Here is a 17,374-nt window from a genome sequence, read left to right as displayed (position 1 = left end):
GTTTTTATCTGTTTGCTTGTTGAAAAATGTTTTCAATTGAAATTACTGACAGATCTATAAGAAAATATTGCTTTATTCATTTAAGCATTAAATAATATACACTGTGTTAGGTCTTGGTTCAATAGGCTATGTGCAATCATTTCAATATGTTTTAATAAACATTGAACCAGTCCGGCCCTCGGCTTGTAGCAAATTTGGTTTTTTGGCCCTCGGTGTATTTGACTTTGACATCCCTGGTCTAAAGTAACACGGCGTGACCTCGAGAAGAACATTGTCAAACCTCATAGATTAGAAGATCTTCCCTTTGCTGGAATCAAACAAAAGACAGCCAAACTGCATTTTGGTGCAGTCATTAGTCACTCCCTACCGGTATGGTCGCAGGCTGATAAGAACATGGGTAATGTGCTTAAATTCCACAAAAACTCACCGATATGGCACAACAACCTATTGTTGACGGGGGGCAAACCATTTGCCCACCAACTAATTAATTACAAATTTGTTCACAGATTCTATATTACCCCATACCGAGCATTCCAAATGAAACTGTCAGCTGATAAATTATGCCAGAAATGTTCCTTGAGTGTCATTGGCATGTTCTTGCATGTGTTTTGGCAGTGTCCTCTGGTCAAATGGTTCTGGGGTTTTGTAATATGTACAGGGGGCGGAGCTAGATCTAATCCAACTCCTCCTACGTGTCGCTTACGTTTTTCAACCAGGAAATATAAATCCAATAAATTCACCCTTAAGACTTTTATCATTTAAAGATCAAAATGTTCTTTAAATGGTATTTAAATAACACAATACACGTTTTATAAGTTTACAAAAAAAAACATAAAAGTGGACAGGAATAATGATCTGTGATTGCCAACATAATAAAGTACAGTACATTTCTTAAATATCTACTATTTCATTTTTTAGCACCTGTCCTTTTTCCAAAACCGTGATATGCATCTATAGATGGATGATATAAAAATATAAATAGCATTATATTAGTAGTTTTTCAGTGAACTGGTTAATGAGGATTATGGCTGTTACATGCCATGCACTACTGAATAATCCCCCTCAAAGTGTCCATGCGGTACCGAACAGCACAACCATTACAAATGATAAGTTACTACAGCAAACACTAATTAATTCAACAGTTTATGTCCAATATGAAGAACACAACATACATAAGTATTTAGTATTCTGTTTAGCTAACCGCTCGTCTTCTTACATCAGTTTTTACCGTCACTTACTTAGACACCTAGATTAGATAAACTTAACATATTTTGTATGATCACCAAAGGAAACTAGTTACTAGCATTAGCAAGATGAAAATTGGTTTATTATGAACCCAGCTGGAACACGACCGACCTTCAACGTTGAAATGTGGTTGAAATTCTGTCTGTTGTTTCAACGTTGAAACAACGTTTAATGTTAAATGATTATGCAAATGTTGAACTATTAACGGTGAATTAACGTAATATCTTCAACCTGCCTTTGTATTATCATTTCAAGTTAAAAAAAAACACAATACAATAAAAAAGTACCAACAACTCTTTGGCATTGAATGAGGGTTTTGAAAGAGGTCTAAATTATTTTTATTATTATTAATAATAATATAATTTTTATTTATTTATTAATTCGTCCAAAAACATCAAAAACAGGCAGGTATTAACCACTAAGACAACATCAGGCAATGAAACAGTTTGAAATGTTTTGAGGCAGAAACAAAACTTCGGAATGACAAATCAACAAGTTTAAATAGTGCAGGAGACAGTATTCGACATCAGGCAGAGCAACTGAGGCTTGTGTGATCACTCGAAGGATTTTTGCAGTTGTGTCATCAGTGATGCAGGGGGAGGTCATGAAATGTAAAGATATGTCCTTTTTATTTTTTCTTCTCACATAACATAACGCGGTATTATAGCATATCATATATTAATATCAAGGCATATTTTCTGTTCCAGACCCGGCGACCCTGGCTGCTTGGCGTGGCGTACGTTGGTGTGGCATATGCTGGGAGAGTTTGGCATTTTTGCTCACTTGGCATCCTTTAAAGTTAAGTTACAGTAAGCGAAGTCAAAGTTTAGTCAATACCTGAGCAGCATAATATTATTAATTACACATAGTTACTAAAACAGGCGACCCCAGTAACGCTAGCTGGTTAGCTATCCTGGCTAGGTGTTGTGAGGATGCCTGACTAGCTAGCATGAGCATTTAGAAACTAGTGGATGAAAATTCTATATTTTTACAAATTTAGATGTTTGTTCTTTAAAAATTGTTGGCACTGTATACAGGATGTACAGTATTTATGACGTTTACTTTTCCTCTTTAGACACACAAAATCACACAACAGGAGGCAATGGATAGCTAAATACCTCAAGTATGCCCCGGAGAGGTTTTGTGGTGGTTCTCGGAGAAGAAATTTACAGAGAGAATAAAAAAATAAAATTGTTCTTTTTTCATTATGGCATACATGTTCTCCAGACGCTACGAGAGCTCAGCCTGCTACGAGACCCAGGCCTGCAGACCGTGGCGTTGCCTGAGGGTGGAGCCCGGCGGAGGACTCATCGCAAGCGGTGTGAACGGAAGCGTGGAAAGAAAGCTGGGATCCGCGCGAGGCTAAAAGCTAGCCCTAGCTGCCCGGCTATACCATCGCTATTCTTCGCGAACGTTTGATCTCTTGACAACAAATTGGATTACATTCAACTCCAGCGAACGACCCAGTGTGAGTTCAGAGACTGTTGTGTTTTAGTCTTTGTGGAATCGTGGCTGAGCGACAACATTCCAGACAGCGCCATTCAGCTAGCGGGGCTAACCATGTTCAGAGCGGATAGGAGTGCTGCCCTGTTCGGGAAGACCCGTGGTGGAGGCGTGTGTGTTTACATCAACACGCTGTGACTGTCGCTAGACACTGCTCTCCGCTGGTGGAGTTCCTGATAGTCAGATGTAGACCTTTTTATTCACCACGAGTGGGTGAGAAAACATCCTACAGGTTGCTTGAGAAGTGGGACACGACCTTCAAACCAAAGGCTATCGAAGAGTTCAAACACCTGACTAAGTCAACCGAGCTGCACCGACTTCTAAACGCTGCTGAGGAACATGCAGAAGATGATGACACCAGTAAGTAAGATAGTCTTGGTATCTAGTCAGTTGGCTAGTGTTATGTCTTTTGTGTATTCCAAATACATATTAATGATGGCGAGTTATTGTCTGTGTCTCCCAACCCCCACACACTGCTTATTAGACTGGGACAGTGACATGGCTTCTTTGCTGCTGCTTCTCCATCTTTTGCCACTGATAGCAGGACGAAAGAGAATCAAAATTAGTGCCAGTGATGCAGTGGACAAAATGGTGCACTTTCACAAGGTATATATGTCTCATCTGCTAAAATCTCATTGGGCCAAATCTTACTCATAGTAGTTGAAAACTTGCTGTTCGTTCCTCCCACTGTTCTCCTTGACAGTTAAGATTCTTTACTGAGCAGGTTGACTGTGCTTTATTAAAGGAGAATTTCAATGTGAAATGGACTTCAAGTGTAGTGAAACAATTATGAGTACTAACCTTTGTTGAATAGCACACCTCACGACACTATAGGGCATATTTTTGCCCCTGCAGAGAAGTTGTTTTTTCCACTGCAAGCTCAAACAAAGTATCTCCACGCTTCTTTGGTAGAGTTAGTAGAAAAATATGCCCTAGAGTGCCTGTAGCGGAGACAGCCGAAGACATTGCAAAATCACAAAGTGGATTACTTTCACCTTGGAAGGCAAGAGACTTAAGCCTGGTTTATACTTGACGCGGCGCGAGGGTCCGCGCAGCGAAAATGACGTAATCGCAGAGGCTCTACCCGTGCGCGAGGGCCTCGCGCAGCGACAGCGCGATCAACAAAGTCATGTTTGCAGGGTTCATACACCTTTATAAGGTGGAATTAAAACACTTGTACGTCACTTTCAAGGTCCATTTCAATATTTTCCAGCACGATAAACATAATTACGTTAAATATTAATACATATACTCGAAATGATTCGAAATAATTCGCTTTTCCATCACATTATTTAATGGTTGTTTATTTTCAAAATACCCAATCTTAACGTCTTCACGTTCTCTCATGTTTCGTCCTGGAATTACAAGAGGCTCGTATTTGTTAACGTAATTTCAACATTTTAATGTACTTTAGCCTAAATTCCAGCACTTTTCAAACCTGAAACACAAAGCAACATTAAAATGCGTCAGGTAAATGTTCATTCCCCTTTTTTTGAGGGTTGTTTCTTTATACTACCACATATCATTTCGGACAACATTGCAAAGCCATATTTATGTTTAATGCCTGGTGTATATATACGGTCTCTGGTCAGGTAAAAATGTTCTTTCCCCGGTTTTGCAGAGGTTTTTTATTCTCCACTGCCACCTATCGTTTCGGAGAACACTGCAGTGACGCTCGCGAAAGTATAAACGCCTACACCGCTCGCGCAGGGTCGCGCGAGGTGGGCGGAGTCGCGCGCTACGGTCGCTCGCGAAAGTATAAACCAGGCTTAACCCATCCACAGCTCTTTAAGTGTATGTAAACATAAACACTGGTCCTTTGCTCGGTAACAATCACCAAGGAAATCCTACTCCTAATGGCTCTCCTTTCCAAAATGCTTAGGAAGACTTAACTTATCTGATTGTCTGAGAGTAAAACAAAGACCCTTAACGTGCTCTGGCCAGGATCAACCCTTCTCAGGAGGGCACGGAGCACAGAGAGGTCTACACTCATAAACCTAAATCACAGGCCTATCTGATTCCCCAAGGTTTGACCCCATTTTATAACACCTTGAATTCTTGTGTTAAGACCCAGAACTAAAAGGTGCAATATTTCAGAAATCCTTGTAACTCCAAATCTGAACTGTACACAGAATTGGAATTCAGCCTACAGGAACCAGCTCGGCGGATGCAGTCTAGAGACACCAAACATGACTATCTTTCACCCAAGGAAAGGACAATTATGCATGGAACCAATATCCAGCTTCCCAGCCTTCAGGAACCAGGATAGAGTACCTCTGAATTGAACATTGTGATCTGTGGTTGATATAAATGTGCCTTACTCAATAAGGCACACAGAAACATATGAGGCTGATGTGTTAATAAATTTATTAAATACTACTCCCAGATTAGGACATCCAAAAGATAAAATACATAATATGGTAACAACTTTAATAAATATTACCATCAGACAGCCAAGACAGTAAATCCCCTTTCATCAAATAATTATTTACGGTCATACAACCTGGGCCTGGAATGATGATAGGAACCGTAGCCAGAGAATAGCGAAAATAATCTCAACCCACCATACAAAATAATGCTCACACCACAATACGTTTTAAGTAAACGATTAAATAAAGAAATAAACCACAACACTAACATCTACTTCACATCCAAGGAACTTCATCAAATAATCCAACTCAAATGTGACACCACAAACAAATATGGGTGGGAGAAACCCCCTTTAAATAGGCTAACTACTCACTACCCTGTCCAAATTTATAATCCCAAGATCCGCTTCCTATAGGAAAAGGCCAGATTAACTTGGGGTAAACTATCAAGGGCTGCCCTGGGTCAAAAGCCTCTCACAAATATAATAAAACTACTTTATTCCCCATATAATTAAATATAAGGCAGAGATATAAAATGGAAAAAAACAGTGGCTATGGTTACTGGCTGTACCAGACAAACCTAAGAGTGAAAATAGGACAATTAGCCAACCATAGTAACCTACCCTGTCATACCCACAATTATGGATTCACATACCTTGTGTTTGTACAGGTGAAGTATACCTCTTGACTGCACTTCCTAGTGCTCACAGATATTCCTGGCTGCTCTCAAACACATAAATACACCTAAGAGATATGTTGCTGGGAAAAAAAGGTGGAAGTGGGATTTGAACCCATGTAGCTCCTATACATTGCTTCTAATTGGGAGCATGTGGCTCAACACGTTGAGCTACCAGAGAAGACATGAAAGTGAGGTAAACTTTGGGTCTTTTGAGGCAAGGATAAAATGTACAATGTCAATGCGCAGTTGCCTCTACAATTTATATTTCAAATCCGAGTTTGTCATCTGTCCACAGAATGTGATTTCGGATACACTAGCTGTCTGGTTAAAAAAATTACTTGGTTTCAGGTATTTGACTAAGAGATATCTTGCTGGGAAAAAAAGGTGGAAGTGGGATTTGAACCCATGTAGCTCCTATACATTGCTTCTAATTGGGAGCATGTGGCTCAACACGTTGAGCTACCAGAGAAGACATGAACATAGGGTAAACTTTAGGTCTTTTGAGGCAAGGATAAAATATACAATGTCAATGCGGAGTTGCCTCTACAATTTATATTTCAAATCCGAGTTTGTCATCTGTCCACAGAATGTGATTTCGGATACACTAGCTGTCTGGTAAAAAAAAATTACTTGGTTTCAGGTATTTGACTAAGAGATATCTTGCCTGGGAAAAAAAGGTGGAAGTGGAATTTGAACCCATGTAGCTCCTGCACTTTGCTTCTAATTGTGAGCATGTGATTAAACACATTGAGCTACCAGAGAAGACATGAAAGTGAGGTAAACTTTGGGTCTTTTGAGGCAAGGATAAAATGTACAATGTCAATGCGCAGTTGCCTCTACAATTTATATTTCAAATCCGAGTTTGTCATCTGTCCACAGAATGTGATTTCGGATACACTAGCTGTCTGGTTAAAAAAATTACTTGGTTTCAGGTATTTGACTAAGAGATATCTTGCTGGGAAAAAAAGGTGGAAGTGGGATTTGAACCCATGTAGCTCCTATACATTGCTTCTAATTGGGAGCATGTGGCTCAACACGTTGAGCTACCAGAGAAGACATGAACATAGGGTAAACTTTAGGTCTTTTGAGGCAAGGATAAAATATACAATGTCAATGCGGAGTTGCCTCTACAATTTATATTTCAAATCCGAGTTTGTCATCTGTCCACAGAATGTGATTTCGGATACACTAGCTGTCTGGTTAAAAAAAAATTACTTGGTTTCAGGTATTTGACTAAGAGATATCTTGCTGGGAAAAAAAGGTGGAAGCGGGATTTGAACCCATGTAGCTCCTATACATTGCTTCTAATTGGGAGCATGTGGCTCAACACGTTGAGCTACCAGAGAAGACATGAATGTGAGGTAAACTTTAGGTCTTTTGAGGCAAGGATAAAATGTACAATGTCAATGCGCAGTTGCCTCTACAATTTACATTTCAAATCCGAGTTTGTCATCCGTCCACAGAATGTGATTTCGGATACACTAGCTGTCTGGTTAAAAAAAAATTACTTGGTTTCAGGTATTTGACTAAGAGATATCTTGCTGGGAAAAAAAGGTGGAAGTGTGATTTGAACCCATGTAGCTCCTATACATTGCTTCTAATTGGGAGCACGTGGCACAACACGTTGAGCTACCAGAGAAGACATGAACATAGGTTAAACTTTAGGTCTTTTGAGGCAAGGATAAAATATACAATGTCAATGCGGAGTTGCCTCTACAATTTATATTTCAAATCCGAGTTTGTCATCTGTCCACAGAATGTGATTTCGGATACACTAGCTGTCTGGTTAAAAAAAAATTACTTGGTTTCAGGTATTTGACTAAGAGATATCTTGCTGGGAAAAAAAGGTGGAAGCGGGATTTGAACCCATGTAGCTCCTATACATTGCTTCTAATTGGGAGCATGTGGCTCAACACGTTGAGCTACCAGAGAAGACATGAAAGTGAGGTAAACTTTAGGTCTTTTGAGGCAAGGGTAAAATGTACAATGTCAATGCGCAGTTGCCTCTACAATTTATATTTCAAATCCGAGTTTGTCATCCGTCCACAGAATGTGATTTCGGATACACTAGCTGTCTGGTAAAAAAAAATTACTTGGTTTCAGGTATTTGACTAAGAGATATCTTGCCTGGGAAAAAAAGGTGGAAGTGGGATTTGAACCCATGTAGCTCCAATACATTGCTTCTAATTGGGAGCATGTGGCTCAACACGTTGAGCTACCAGAGAAGACATGAACATAGGGTAAAGTTTAGGTCTTTTGAGGCAAGGATAAAATATACAATGTCAATGCGGAGTTGCCTCTACAATTTATATTTCAAATCCGAGTTTGTCATCTGTCCACAGAATGTGATTTCGGATACACTAGCTGTCTGGTTAAAAAAATTACTTGGTTTCAGGTATTTGACTAAGAGATATCTTGCTGGGAAAAAAAGGTGGAAGTGGGATTTGAACCCATGTAGCTCCTATACATTGCTTCTAATTGGGAGCATGTGGCTCAACACGTTGAGCTACCAGAGAAGACATGAACATAGGGTAAACTTTAGGTCTTTTGAGGCAAGGATAAAATATACAATGTCAATGCGGAGTTGCCTCTACAATTTATATTTCAAATCCGAGTTTGTCATCTGTCCACAGAATGTGATTTCGGATACACTAGCTGTCTGGTAAAAAAAAATTACTTGGTTTCAGGTATTTGACTAAGAGATATCTTGCTGGGAAAAAAAGGTGGAAGTGGGATTTGAACCCATGTAGCTCCTATACATTGCTTCTAATTGGGAGCATGTGGCTCAACACGTTGAGCTACCAGAGAACACATGAACATAGGGTAAACTTTAGGTCTTTTGAGGCAAAAATAAAATATACAATGTCAATGCGGAGTTGCCTCTACAATTTATATTTCAAATCCGAGTTTGTCATCTGTCCACAGAATGTGATTTCGGATACACTAGCTGTCTGGTAAAAAAAAATTACTTGGTTTCAGGTATTTGACTAAGAGATATCTTGCCTGGGAAAAAAAGGTGGAAGTGGAATTTGAACCCATGTAGCTCCTGCACTTTGCTTCTAATTGTGAGCATGTGATTAAACACGTTGAGCTACCAGAGAAGACATGAAAGTGAGGTAAACTTTGGGTCTTTTGAGGCAAGGATAAAATGTACAATGTCAATGCGCAGTTGCCTCTACAATTTACATTTCAAATCCGAGTTTGTCATCCGTCCACAGAATGTGATTTCGGATACACTAGCTGTCTGGTAAAAAAAATTACTTGGTTTCAGGTATTTGACTAAGAGATATCTTGCTGGGAAAAAAAGGTGGAAGTGTGATTTGAACCCATGTAGCTCCTATACATTGCTTCTAATTGGGAGCACGTGGCACAACACGTTGAGCTACCAGAGAAGACATGAACATAGGTTAAACTTTAGGCCTTTTGAGGCAAGGATAAAATATACAATGTCAATGCGGAGTTGCCTCTACAATTTATATTTCAAATCCGAGTTTGTCATCTGTCCACAGAATGTGATTTCGGATACACTAGCTGTCTGGTTAAAAAAAATTACTTGGTTTCAGGTATTTGACTAAGAGATATCTTGCTGGGAAAAAAAGGTGGAAGCGGGATTTGAACCCATGTAGCTCCTATACATTGCTTCTAATTGGGAGCATGTGGCTCAACACGTTGAGCTACCAGAGAAGACATGAACATAGGGTAAAGTTTAGGTCTTTTGAGGCAAGGATAAAATATACAATGTCAATGCGCAGTTGCCTCTACAATTTATATTTCAAATCCGAGTTTGTCATCTGTCCACAGAATGTGATTTCGGATACACTAGCTGTCTGGTAAAAAAAAATTACTTGGTTTCAGGTATTTGACTAAGAGATATCTTGCCTGGGAAAAAAAGGTGGAAGTGGGATTTGAACCCATGTAGCTCCTGCACTTTGCTTCTAATTGTGAGCATGTGATTCAACACGTTGAGCTACCAGAGAAGACATGAACATAGTGTAAACTTTAGGTCTTTTGAGGCAAGGATAAAATATACAATGTCAATGCGGAGTTGCCTCTACAATTTATATTTCAAATCCGAGTTTGTCATCTGTCCACAGAATGTGATTTCGGATACACTAGCTGTCTGGTAAAAAAAAATTACTTGGTTTCAGGTATTTGACTAAGAGATATCTTGCCTGGGAAAAAAAGGTGGAAGTGGGATTTGAACCCATGTAGCTCCAATACATTGCTTCTAATTGGGAGCATGTGGCTCAACACGTTGAGCTACCAGAGAAGACATGAACATAGGGTAAAGTTTAGGTCTTTTGAGGCAAGGATAAAATATACAATGTCAATGCGGAGTTGCCTCTACAATTTATATTTCAAATCCGAGTTTGTCATCCGTCCACAGAATGTGATTTCGGATACACTAGCTGTCTGGTAAAAAAAAATTACTTGGTTTCAGGTATTTGACTAAGAGATATCTTGCCTGGGAAAAAAAGGTGGAAGTGGGATTTGAACCCATGTAGCTCCTATACATTGCTTCTAATTGGGAGCATGTGGCTCAACACGTTGAGCTACCAGAGAAGACATGAATGTGAGGTAAACTTTAGGTCTTTTGAGGCAAGGATAAAATGTACAATGTCAATGCGCAGTTGCCTCTACAATTTATATTTCAAATCCGAGTTTGTCATCGGTCCACAGAATGTGATTTCGGATACACTAGCTGTCTGGTAAAAAAAATTACTTGGTTTCAGGTATTTGACTAAGAGATATCTTGCTGGGAAAAAAAGGTGGAAGTGGGATTTGAACCCATGTAGCTCCTATACATTGCTTCTAATTGGGAGCATGTGGCTCAACACGTTGAGCTACCAGAGAAGACATGAACATAGGGTAAACTTTAGGTCTTTTGAGGCAAAAATAAAATATACAATGTCAATGCGGAGTTGCCTCTACAATTTATATTTCAAATCCGAGTTTGTCATCTGTCCACAGAATGTGATTTCGGATACACTAGCTGTCTGGTTAAAAAAATTACTTGGTTTCAGGTATTTGACTAAGAGATATCTTGCTGGGAAAAAAAGGTGGAAGTGGGATTTGAACCCATGTAGCTCCTATACATTGCTTCTAATTGGGAGCATGTGGCTCAACACGTTGAGCTACCAGAGAAGACATGAACATAGGGTAAACTTTAGGTCTTTTGAGGCAAGGATAAAATATACAATGTCAATGCGGAGTTGCCTCTACAATTTATATTTCAAATCCGAGTTTGTCATCTGTCCACAGAATGTGATTTCGGATACACTAGCTGTCTGGTTAAAAAAAAATTACTTGGTTTCAGGTATTTGACTAAGAGATATCTTGCTGGGAAAAAAAGGTGGAAGCGGGATTTGAACCCATGTAGCTCCTATACATTGCTTCTAATTGGGAGCATGTGGCTCAACACGTTGAGCTACCAGAGAAGACATGAATGTGAGGTAAACTTTAGGTCTTTTGAGGCAAGGATAAAATGTACAATGTCAATGCGCAGTTGCCTCTACAATTTACATTTCAAATCCGAGTTTGTCATCCGTCCACAGAATGTGATTTCGGATACACTAGCTGTCTGGTAAAAAAAATTACTTGGTTTCAGGTATTTGACTAAGAGATATCTTGCTGGGAAAAAAAGGTGGAAGTGTGATTTGAACCCATGTAGCTCCTATACATTGCTTCTAATTGGGAGCACGTGGCACAACACGTTGAGCTACCAGAGAAGACATGAACATAGGTTAAACTTTAGGTCTTTTGAGGCAAGGATAAAATATACAATGTCAATGCGGAGTTGCCTCTACAATTTATATTTCAAATCCGAGTTTGTCATCTGTCCACAGAATGTGATTTCGGATACACTAGCTGTCTGGTTAAAAAAAAATTACTTGGTTTCAGGTATTTGACTAAGAGATATCTTGCCTGGGAAAAAAAGGTGGAAGTGGGATTTGAACCCATGTAGCTCCAATACATTGCTTCTAATTGGGAGCATGTGGCTCAACACGTTGAGCTACCAGAGAAGACATGAACATAGGGTAAAGTTTAGGTCTTTTGAGGCAAGGATAAAATATACAATGTCAATGCGGAGTTGCCTCTACAATTTATATTTCAAATCCGAGTTTGTCATCTGTCCACAGAATGTGATTTCGGATACACTAGCTGTCTGGTAAAAAAAAATTACTTGGTTTCAGGTATTTGACTAAGAGATATCTTGCCTGGGAAAAAAAGGTGGAAGTGGGATTTGAACCCATGTAGCTCCTATACATTGCTTCTAATTGGGAGCATGTGGCTCAACACGTTGAGCTACCAGAGAAGACATGAATGTGAGGTAAACTTTAGGTCTTTTGAGGCAAGGATAAAATGTACAATGTCAATGCGCAGTTGCCTCTACAATTTATATTTCAAATCCGAGTTTGTCATCGGTCCACAGAATGTGATTTCGGATACACTAGCTGTCTGGTAAAAAAAATTACTTGGTTTCAGGTATTTGACTAAGAGATATCTTGCTGGGAAAAACAGGTGGAAGTGGGATTTGAACCCATGTAGCTCCTATACATTGCTTCTAATTGGGAGCATGTGGCTCAACACGTTGAGCTACCAGAGAAGACATGAACATAGGGTAAACTTTAGGTCTTTTGAGGCAAAAATAAAATATACAATGTCAATGCGGAGTTGCCTCTACAATTTATATTTCAAATCCGAGTTTGTCATCTGTCCACAGAATGTGATTTCGGATACACTAGCTGTCTGGTTAAAAAAATTACTTGGTTTCAGGTATTTGACTAAGAGATATCTTGCCTGGGAAAAAAAGGTGGAAGTGGAATTTGAACCCATGTAGCTCCTGCACTTTGCTTCTAATTGTGAGCATGTGATTAAACACATTGAGCTACCAGAGAAGACATGAAAGTGAGGTAAACTTTGGGTCTTTTGAGGCAAGGATAAAATGTACAATGTCAATGCGCAGTTGCCTCTACAATTTATATTTCAAATCCGAGTTTGTCATCTGTCCACAGAATGTGATTTCGGATACACTAGCTGTCTGGTAAAAAAAATTACTTGGTTTCAGGTATTTGACTAAGAGATATCTTGCTGGGAAAAAAAGGTGGAAGTGGGATTTGAACCCATGTAGCTCCTATACATTGCTTCTAATTGGGAGCATGTGGCTCAACACGTTGAGCTACCAGAGAAGACATGAACATAGGGTAAACTTTAGGTCTTTTGAGGCAAGGATAAAATATACAATGTCAATGCGGAGTTGCCTCTACAATTTATATTTCAAATCCGAGTTTGTCATCTGTCCACAGAATGTGATTTCGGATACACTAGCTGTCTGGTTAAAAAAAAATTACTTGGTTTCAGGTATTTGACTAAGAGATATCTTGCTGGGAAAAAAAGGTGGAAGCGGGATTTGAACCCATGTAGCTCCTATACATTGCTTCTAATTGGGAGCATGTGGCTCAACACGTTGAGCTACCAGAGAAGACATGAATGTGAGGTAAACTTTAGGTCTTTTGAGGCAAGGATAAAATGTACAATGTCAATGCGCAGTTGCCTCTACAATTTACATTTCAAATCCGAGTTTGTCATCCGTCCACAGAATGTGATTTCGGATACACTAGCTGTCTGGTTAAAAAAAATTACTTGGTTTCAGGTATTTGACTAAGAGATATCTTGCTGGGAAAAAAAGGTGGAAGTGTGATTTGAACCCATGTAGCTCCTATACATTGCTTCTAATTGGGAGCACGTGGCACAACACGTTGAGCTACCAGAGAAGACATGAACATAGGTTAAACTTTAGGTCTTTTGAGGCAAGGATAAAATATACAATGTCAATGCGGAGTTGCCTCTACAATTTATATTTCAAATCCGAGTTTGTCATCTGTCCACAGAATGTGATTTCGGATACACTAGCTGTCTGGTTAAAAAAAAATTACTTGGTTTCAGGTATTTGACTAAGAGATATCTTGCTGGGAAAAAAAGGTGGAAGCGGGATTTGAACCCATGTAGCTCCTATACATTGCTTCTAATTGGGAGCATGTGGCTCAACACGTTGAGCTACCAGAGAAGACATGAAAGTGAGGTAAACTTTAGGTCTTTTGAGGCAAGGGTAAAATGTACAATGTCAATGCGCAGTTGCCTCTACAATTTATATTTCAAATCCGAGTTTGTCATCCGTCCACAGAATGTGATTTCGGATACACTAGCTGTCTGGTAAAAAAAAATTACTTGGTTTCAGGTATTTGACTAAGAGATATCTTGCCTGGGAAAAAAAGGTGGAAGTGGGATTTGAACCCATGTAGCTCCAATACATTGCTTCTAATTGGGAGCATGTGGCTCAACACGTTGAGCTACCAGAGAAGACATGAACATAGGGTAAAGTTTAGGTCTTTTGAGGCAAGGATAAAATATACAATGTCAATGCGGAGTTGCCTCTACAATTTATATTTCAAATCCGAGTTTGTCATCTGTCCACAGAATGTGATTTCGGATACACTAGCTGTCTGGTTAAAAAAATTACTTGGTTTCAGGTATTTGACTAAGAGATATCTTGCTGGGAAAAAAAGGTGGAAGTGGGATTTGAACCCATGTAGCTCCTATACATTGCTTCTAATTGGGAGCATGTGGCTCAACACGTTGAGCTACCAGAGAAGACATGAACATAGGGTAAACTTTAGGTCTTTTGAGGCAAGGATAAAATATACAATGTCAATGCGGAGTTGCCTCTACAATTTATATTTCAAATCCGAGTTTGTCATCTGTCCACAGAATGTGATTTCGGATACACTAGCTGTCTGGTAAAAAAAAATTACTTGGTTTCAGGTATTTGACTAAGAGATATCTTGCTGGGAAAAAAAGGTGGAAGTGGGATTTGAACCCATGTAGCTCCTATACATTGCTTCTAATTGGGAGCATGTGGCTCAACACGTTGAGCTACCAGAGAACACATGAACATAGGGTAAACTTTAGGTCTTTTGAGGCAAAAATAAAATATACAATGTCAATGCGGAGTTGCCTCTACAATTTATATTTCAAATCCGAGTTTGTCATCTGTCCACAGAATGTGATTTCGGATACACTAGCTGTCTGGTAAAAAAAAATTACTTGGTTTCAGGTATTTGACTAAGAGATATCTTGCCTGGGAAAAAAAGGTGGAAGTGGAATTTGAACCCATGTAGCTCCTGCACTTTGCTTCTAATTGTGAGCATGTGATTAAACACGTTGAGCTACCAGAGAAGACATGAAAGTGAGGTAAACTTTGGGTCTTTTGAGGCAAGGATAAAATGTACAATGTCAATGCGCAGTTGCCTCTACAATTTACATTTCAAATCCGAGTTTGTCATCCGTCCACAGAATGTGATTTCGGATACACTAGCTGTCTGGTAAAAAAAATTACTTGGTTTCAGGTATTTGACTAAGAGATATCTTGCTGGGAAAAAAAGGTGGAAGTGTGATTTGAACCCATGTAGCTCCTATACATTGCTTCTAATTGGGAGCACGTGGCACAACACGTTGAGCTACCAGAGAAGACATGAACATAGGTTAAACTTTAGGCCTTTTGAGGCAAGGATAAAATATACAATGTCAATGCGGAGTTGCCTCTACAATTTATATTTCAAATCCGAGTTTGTCATCTGTCCACAGAATGTGATTTCGGATACACTAGCTGTCTGGTTAAAAAAAATTACTTGGTTTCAGGTATTTGACTAAGAGATATCTTGCTGGGAAAAAAAGGTGGAAGCGGGATTTGAACCCATGTAGCTCCTATACATTGCTTCTAATTGGGAGCATGTGGCTCAACACGTTGAGCTACCAGAGAAGACATGAACATAGGGTAAAGTTTAGGTCTTTTGAGGCAAGGATAAAATATACAATGTCAATGCGCAGTTGCCTCTACAATTTATATTTCAAATCCGAGTTTGTCATCTGTCCACAGAATGTGATTTCGGATACACTAGCTGTCTGGTAAAAAAAAATTACTTGGTTTCAGGTATTTGACTAAGAGATATCTTGCCTGGGAAAAAAAGGTGGAAGTGGGATTTGAACCCATGTAGCTCCTGCACTTTGCTTCTAATTGTGAGCATGTGATTCAACACGTTGAGCTACCAGAGAAGACATGAACATAGTGTAAACTTTAGGTCTTTTGAGGCAAGGATAAAATATACAATGTCAATGCGGAGTTGCCTCTACAATTTATATTTCAAATCCGAGTTTGTCATCTGTCCACAGAATGTGATTTCTGATACACTAGCTGTCTGGTAAAAAAAAATTACTTGGTTTCAGGTATTTGACTAAGAGATATCTTGCCTGGGAAAAAAAGGTGGAAGTGGGATTTGAACCCATGTAGCTCCAATACATTGCTTCTAATTGGGAGCATGTGGCTCAACACGTTGAGCTACCAGAGAAGACATGAACATAGGGTAAAGTTTAGGTCTTTTGAGGCAAGGATAAAATATACAATGTCAATGCGGAGTTGCCTCTACAATTTATATTTCAAATCCGAGTTTGTCATCCGTCCACAGAATGTGATTTCGGATACACTAGCTGTCTGGTAAAAAAAAATTACTTGGTTTCAGGTATTTGACTAAGAGATATCTTGCCTGGGAAAAAAAGGTGGAAGTGGGATTTGAACCCATGTAGCTCCTATACATTGCTTCTAATTGGGAGCATGTGGCTCAACACGTTGAGCTACCAGAGAAGACATGAATGTGAGGTAAACTTTAGGTCTTTTGAGGCAAGGATAAAATGTACAATGTCAATGCGCAGTTGCCTCTACAATTTATATTTCAAATCCGAGTTTGTCATCCGTCCACAGAATGTGATTTCGGATACACTAGCTGTCTGGTAAAAAAAATTACTTGGTTTCAGGTATTTGACTAAGAGATATCTTGCTGGGAAAAAAAGGTGGAAGTGGGATTTGAACCCATGTAGCTCCTATACATTGCTTCTAATTGGGAGCATGTGGCTCAACACGTTGAGCTACCAGAGAAGACATGAACATAGGGTAAACTTTAGGTCTTTTGAGGCAAAAATAAAATATACAATGTCAATGCGGAGTTGCCTCTACAATTTATATTTCAAATCCGAGTTTGTCATCTGTCCACAGAATGTGATTTCGGATACACTAGCTGTCTGGTTAAAAAAATTACTTGGTTTCAGGTATTTGACTAAGAGATATCTTGCTGGGAAAAAAAGGTGGAAGTGGGATTTGAACCCATGTAGCTCCTATACATTGCTTCTAATTGGGAGCATGTGGCTCAACACGTTGAGCTACCAGAGAAGACATGAACATAGGGTAAACTTTAGGTCTTTTGAGGCAAGGATAAAATATACAATGTCAATGCGGAGTTGCCTCTACAATTTATATTTCAAATCCGAGTTTGTCATCTGTCCACAGAATGTGATTTCGGATACACTAGCTGTCTGGTTAAAAAAAAATTACTTGGTTTCAGGTATTTGACTAAGAGATATCTTGCTGGGAAAAAAAGGTGGAAGCGGGATTTGAACCCATGTAGCTCCTATACATTGCTTCTAATTGGGAGCATGTGGCTCAACACGTTGAGCTACCAGAGAAGAC

At 39.2% G+C, this 17,374-nt stretch overlaps 1 protein-coding gene across 1 annotated transcript in view; it reads left to right on the top strand.

The window, feature by feature from the left end:
* Positions 1-2,833: 2,833 nt before the first annotated feature.
* LOC143516463 (uncharacterized) overlaps positions 2,834-17,374 on the top strand; it is a 38,325-nt gene continuing 23,784 nt past the window's right edge. Inside the window, exons 1-2 of the mRNA XM_077008075.1 lie at positions 2,834-3,108; positions 3,233-3,354. Of these exons, the coding sequence (XP_076864190.1) occupies positions 3,247-3,354 (108 nt within the window). The 5' untranslated portion in view covers positions 2,834-3,108; positions 3,233-3,246. The remainder of the gene's footprint in view (positions 3,109-3,232; positions 3,355-17,374) is intronic.

Source organism: Brachyhypopomus gauderio, chromosome 6 (assembly GCF_052324685.1).
Source record: "Brachyhypopomus gauderio isolate BG-103 chromosome 6, BGAUD_0.2, whole genome shotgun sequence".
NCBI lineage: Eukaryota > Metazoa > Chordata > Actinopteri > Gymnotiformes > Hypopomidae > Brachyhypopomus > Brachyhypopomus gauderio.
Note: the sequence above shows the minus strand (reverse complement) of the source record. Positions and strands in the feature narration are given on the sequence as shown.